The sequence below is a fragment of the Lygodium microphyllum genome, chromosome 6 (genome assembly GCF_053477565.2).
Source record: "Lygodium microphyllum isolate KBCC chromosome 6, Lygodium_microphyllum_v1.1.10, whole genome shotgun sequence".
Lineage (NCBI taxonomy): Eukaryota > Viridiplantae > Streptophyta > Polypodiopsida > Schizaeales > Lygodiaceae > Lygodium > Lygodium microphyllum.
In genome coordinates this window covers 106,071,581-106,077,580 of record NC_141140.1, presented here as the reverse complement: position 1 = coordinate 106,077,580, position 6,000 = coordinate 106,071,581, and the positions used below count along the sequence as shown (strand labels likewise).

Below are 6,000 nucleotides of genomic sequence, written 5' to 3'. Positions count from 1 at the left end.
TAGGAATGATACTGACAAATGTACAAGATCTTAAAGAAAATGACTTTGCAGTTTATGAGTCTTCAGATAATTATTTGTACATGTAGTTTGCATAGGTAGAGTTTGAGAGTTCATATTAGGAGGCTTAACACAAAAAAAAGTCTTTGTAAATGTATACATATTGACTCGATGAGCACGTTTCTATGGAGTCTATCAATGTAAGGTTCAGTGTTTGAAATGATCAATTTCTGGCCTGCTTTTTGCCATAGTAATCTGTTTGGGTGACATGTTTATCAATGTAAGGTTCAGTGTTTGAAATGATCAATTTCTGGCCTGCTTTTTGCCATAGTAATCTGTTTGGGTGACATGTTTCTTTAGGCCATAAAAGAGAAGACTTGTAAAATAAAATGATTATAATAAGATGGTTTGGGTAACTTTTTGGATCTTGAAGGATAAATATATTTATCAAATTTTACATTAGGTGACTCTTTGGATCTGAGAAATTTGGAGATACTTTGAAATGTCTCCTCTTGCCATAAGTGGACCTCTGTACCCTCTTCCATCAGTTGTCTGCTCTCATTGGAGTGCTGTAGATTTTGAGCTTTGTACAGTTATGGCAGTAATAGCTGGTTAGTATCCATGCCTGATCTTTTAGCTTTATATTTGAGAAGCCCTTGCTGGATACAAAAGTCCTAAAGGTGCCCAAGGCTTCACCGTCTCCTTCATAGAATCATGATTAGTCCTTCAAGAGTTGGGAGTTCATTTCCTGACCCCACTAATAGACCTTGGTCCTTGAAGATTAGCTCACCTTAAGCAGCTTCAATGGGATTACGGGTGTTCACAGTGTGTGAACTATGCCCTCGCGACTAGGATTATGGGATGACAGGGAGCCTACTACCATTAGGAGACTCTCTTAGATGAGACAGGCCTTGGCTTTCTCCATTTCTTCCTTGGTCTTGAGATATATTAGCTACTTTAGGGCATCGTTATCTCACATATGCGTTATCACACCAGGATGCTCACTACATTTAGGATGGGTGCTTACAAGATCATCTCATGTTCCATGGAACCCAAGTCTGAACTCTCTTTTGAGGGCAGTACAAAGTCACTATATTTTTAGGGTTTCTTTAGGGTTACACCATGCCAGAGTATTTTAGGGTTTCTTGCCAATTGATAGGCACTATGTTAGTTGGTCACTATCACTTCCAGCAGCCTAACTGCAGCTACACACTATAGCATGTGCAGTGCCTGAGCTTGGTATCAATTAACTTTTTTCATCACACAGCCGAGTTCATCTTGTTGTATTTATTTTCATTTTACTGGAGCACCCTTTTCCTTCTTCTGCTGCCATCTCTCACATCGTATCATTGCCTATACACTGTAGGCAGGCTGCACATCTTTGCTAGCTTCTTCCTCCCTTGCCATAGCTGTGTTTACAGCCTGCTCCCTTTTGCCCTCCTTCTCCAGCTGTGTGCTTATCCTTTCCACCCCTTTGCCCTGCTGTTTTCACCCTGCCTTCACCTTTTCTTGGCATCAAACATTTTCCCTAACCCTTTGTTCTGCAGTTCTCTTTGTTTGTGGCTGCTGCCTGCCCACTGTTCAAGTTTTTGCTCCTGCTCAGGTCCGGACAGCAGACCTATGTTTTGCTGCTCAACAGCTTGCTGGTCATCTGCCAAAGGCTGGAAAGTGTTGCATTCTGATGTTGGACTGCATGATGGACCTCTGACAAGGCCAGAGATCTGCTGCTGGCAGTCAAAAGTGCTGGGCCACAGCATGAAAATGCAGGCTGTAGTGAAAATGCAGGTGTGGCAACTTGCAAGCTGGGTGACTGCCAGGATATCGGACAGGGGCTGGGTGGCAGCTGCATAATGTAAACACAGGTCTGTGGACAACAGCAGGTCTGAACCACAGCCAGGATAGTGGGATGATAGCTGCAAACAAGGCGTCTTAGCAGGAGAAAGCTGGACAACATTCCATGAATTGAGATATCTGCCAGCAGGGGTGTGGACAGCAGTGGGATGTAGGTGCCAACAATGTGCTTAGAGAGCTTAAGGATATTTTATTCATCCATCAGTCTGACCAGAGCTTTATTGCTCAAAGTAGAAGCAGGCCTGTCTCTTCTATGGAGATAACTCCTGCCCTTTTGCTTAAGATGATGACCTGCAAGAATATAACAAACTAGTATCTTGGAGTTGCTGATGCTTCCTGCTGTTGGTCACTACTACAGATCTTTCAACCTACTGTCACTTCTATGAAGACTCCTGTGATTTCTCCTGTGATCTGCAGTGACTCCTGAGACTGGTGTGGCTAACTGGAATTCTTACAACCTTCTGTTTGTTCCTAACATGAAATATTATTTTAAGGCTGCTGTATAGACTGTTTCAGACCTGCTTCTCAGTAAAAATCACTGTTTCTGTTATTGTTCCACAGACCTGTACTGGTGGCAGCAGACCTGCTGTAGCTTCTGTAACTGTAGTCTACTGATCATCCAGTTCAAAATAAAATATTGTTCATTGCGGTTGTATTTTGATGCAGACTGCATTGCTCTGATTTCTTGCTATGGTGATTCAGCCCCGGCACTTCAAATCTGCTGCAATTTCCTTGATGCAGATGAATAAAAATCCTTTTCAAGCCTCATTCCAGCTGCAAATGTTATTTCAGACCTCCTGTAAAGAGTAAATCACAAAGAAAGATAAATATTCTTTATTTTGGTCCAGTGTCCAGGCCTGCTATAGAACTACCCCAACACTAAGAAAACTCTTCTGAGCAAGAAGCATAAATAAGAGTTTTTCAATTTTCTAATTTCTGGTATGCTAGTGTGGGTTCCTGCCATTGCCTGTAATTATTGAATCCTGTGTGTGCACAAGTGCTGGAATCTGAATCTCTGAAATGCATCAACAAGTGATTTATGTGAACTATTATGGAATCTCTATGATTGACAGACATCATACTTATCACCATCAAGTATAGGAGAATCATGCGATCTTAGATATAAATACAACATTGAGACATAGAAATCATTCCAATGCTGAAGCAAAAGGAAAAAATTACAACTGACTAGGGGGACTACTGAGTTAATGAGAGAGGTATAGATGGCCTGCACACTATAGCATGAGATAGCAATGTAGAGGTCCCAATTTCTGATACATATGAGAGAGCTATTCATCTCAAGCATGAAGCACAATTGTCTAATTCAAAGAGTACGAGCTTGCGTAATTTATGGAGGAAAGAAGCAGACTAGCTGCTAAAGCAAATCATTGCAGGAATAAGAAAATGAACAAAACCTCCGACTGCTGATCTGATGAACCACAAAGGAGGCATAACCACAGCCTCAATTAATCATCAATCAAGCTTAGTAGGCACAGAGGTTTTGTAAGGGGGAGACAAACTCAACCTCAGCTTGCAAGTTCTAGCTTCTAGGCTACCTAGGAATCAACTCTCAGAGTGTAGAAGCCCCCTCTCAGTACATGCAGCTCATGATAGTAGCTTCCTCCTTCAGCCGTGTCTGCCTCCACCTCCTCTGAGAGCTGCCCCAACCTGCACCTTGTCCATTTGTGCTGCCATAATTGTATCAGCCCTCCTGCAGTTGTGCTACAGGCAAGGTATAACCGGGTTTTTGATTAACAAAAGCTTCTTACAGATTTATATCCTAGTTCTTATAGTCATGACAAATCAATTGTTGAATGTAGGGCATAGTTGCGGGAAATGTCGGAATGGGAACGGGAATGCCACGTCATCAAGGAGATACGAGGGGCTCATACTGCGTAGTATTCTACTTAAAAAGATTCTAAGACTTGCAAGAAAAATTAATTTATCAATACTGAAGTATTGAAGAACTTAAAAGTTGAAGGTCGAAACTTGGAATATATAGAATGAAAACATCTTTCTAAATTTATAACGAAGGGAAGGCCAAACTTACAAAAGATCAAAGATATAAGGCTGAGTTTAAACATCAAGAACTAAAAGCGAAATACAAATACATCAAACATCTATCTCATCTAGAATCTCTTCCTCTTCGTCATCCTCATTAATTACATTATCTTCATTCTCTTCATCAACATCCTCCTCCTCTTCATCTTTAGCTTCTTGCATGGAACCTGGATTGTTTTCATCTTTATGAAATCCAATATAAAGATCACGAGTATACTCGGATTTCATCTTTGTTAGCAAACGCAAGTTTGCATTAACAAAGACTAAATCATCAACCTTCCGAGTGCCTAGCCTATTTCTCTTCTCGGTGTGTATATGACTAAATGTGCTCGAAAGTCTTTCAAGTGCAGAAGATGCACAAACTTGGCTTAAGATTTTGATAGCCAAGTTTTGCAACTCTGGAGAATCAGCTCCATAGTTCTCCCACCATGTAACTGCACCTACATGGAATCTACAATAGTCCAAAATAATGTATAGCTAGAAAAGTTGTATTAAAACTTTATATAAATTGAAAAACTAAGCAATTTTGTGAATTACCTATCATGTTGCGCATCAGGCCAGCCAAACATGCCTTCTTTGTTGCAATAGTTAGCGAGTTGAAATTTGATTTCTCGACGTTCCTCAAGACTTGCGACCAATTTTTGAAGTGTGGTATTCCAGCCTTGAGTTACTTTAGCATCCGACTGGAGTTGCTTTCCCTTGTATTGGAACTCTAGATCCAAATTGTAAGCAGCACAATGAAGTGTTGAGTAGTATTGGTTCCATCTGCTGACTACAAGGTCCTCAATTTCTTGTTTATTGGGTGGAGCAAGATTAAGAGCACGTATGTTTTCAATGAGATGATCCATTGCTTCGTATACTTTACCGATATACGGTACATCACCATCCACTTGCTGCAACAGATTTACCATGGGTAAGCATAGAAGTAATTGCTTTGCTTCCTCCCAACACTCATCTTGGGTTACCTTTATGTAGCACAACTGGCCCACAGCTGACTTTGAAGTAGACCATGATGCCCAAGATGGACTAGCGACCATTTGTTTTAAAGTTGGCCTCATGTTATATAGCCGACGAAGCATAAGGAAATTATAGGCAAACCTAGTCTTTGAATATTTTAGTAGCTCCTTTTTGGCAAATTGCCTATACAAGGCTAGAGAGAAATGATGGCAGGTGACAAAAGAAATGATTTCCTTGCCTCTAACAATTGTACTCTTGATCCATGCTAATGCTCCAATGTCTTTCAATAAATTATTAAGACAATGGGCCATACATGGACTCCATGTGATATGGGGACACTGTTGCTCTAGTAAGGTACCTGCAGTCCTATTTGTCGCCTCTCCATCAGAGACAAATTGAAATACATTCTTGGGTCCAACATACTCAACAGCCTCAGCCCACATCTCACATAAGACAGGAGCTATCTTTTGCCAGGTACCGCACTCCGTGATTTTATATATAGAGGCTTGCCACGACAAGCAGCAAGGACACCTTCCAAGGAATGGCTGTGTATGTCAGACCAACCATCACCTATGAGACTCACCCCATAGGTATCCATTGTTGTTTAATTGGTGTGATGGCAGCCTTTATGCTGATCACTTCCTCTTGTAGAAGTTTCTCATGTAGTGCATCATAAGAGGGAGGTTGGTAGGAAGGGCCAAACTGGGTTATTTCAGAAACCATCTCCTTAAAAAAAGGAGATCGTGCCACATTAAATGGAATTCCACACGAGTAAAAAAAACGTGCGACAGCTACATCTACTTGAGCCTTCCTTTGTGAGTGCCATGTAGTGAACAAATTGCCTTGTTTTCCACGAGGGATGGATGATGTACCCTGTGTTCGGCTACTTTTCGCATTCGCAAGAAAAGTGGCAGACCGATTTGCTCCGCTCTCACGAGCTCGAGTTGTAGATGAAGGCATTAATGCTCGGATGGCGTGAGTGTCCTTTTGGGGCCTAGTTTTAGGATACATCTTGACATCCCTTGCCATGCGAGCACGATCCTCTAGTGGTATCTTGTCGCAACCTTTGATACCATGGCCGGGGACATTAAGGAGATGCACCATCACTCGATCAGCACCTCCATTTCTTTTGAT

The 6,000-nt window shown here is 41.5% G+C and overlaps 1 protein-coding gene and 1 pseudogene across 1 annotated transcript in view; one reads left to right on the top strand and one right to left on the bottom strand.

The window, feature by feature from the left end:
* The window catches only part of LOC148034916 (putative pentatricopeptide repeat-containing protein At3g49142), a 474-nt gene extending 388 nt beyond the window's left edge, over positions 1-86 (top strand). The window contains exon 1 of the mRNA XM_087680731.1: positions 1-86. This exon is cut by the window's left edge and continues 388 nt beyond it. Within this exon, the coding sequence (XP_087536857.1) occupies positions 1-86 (86 nt within the window).
* A 1,410-nt stretch (positions 87-1,496) lies between these two features.
* LOC148034915 (uncharacterized) lies at positions 1,497-5,718 on the bottom strand (annotated as a pseudogene).
* Between the last annotated feature and the right edge of the window lie 282 nt (positions 5,719-6,000).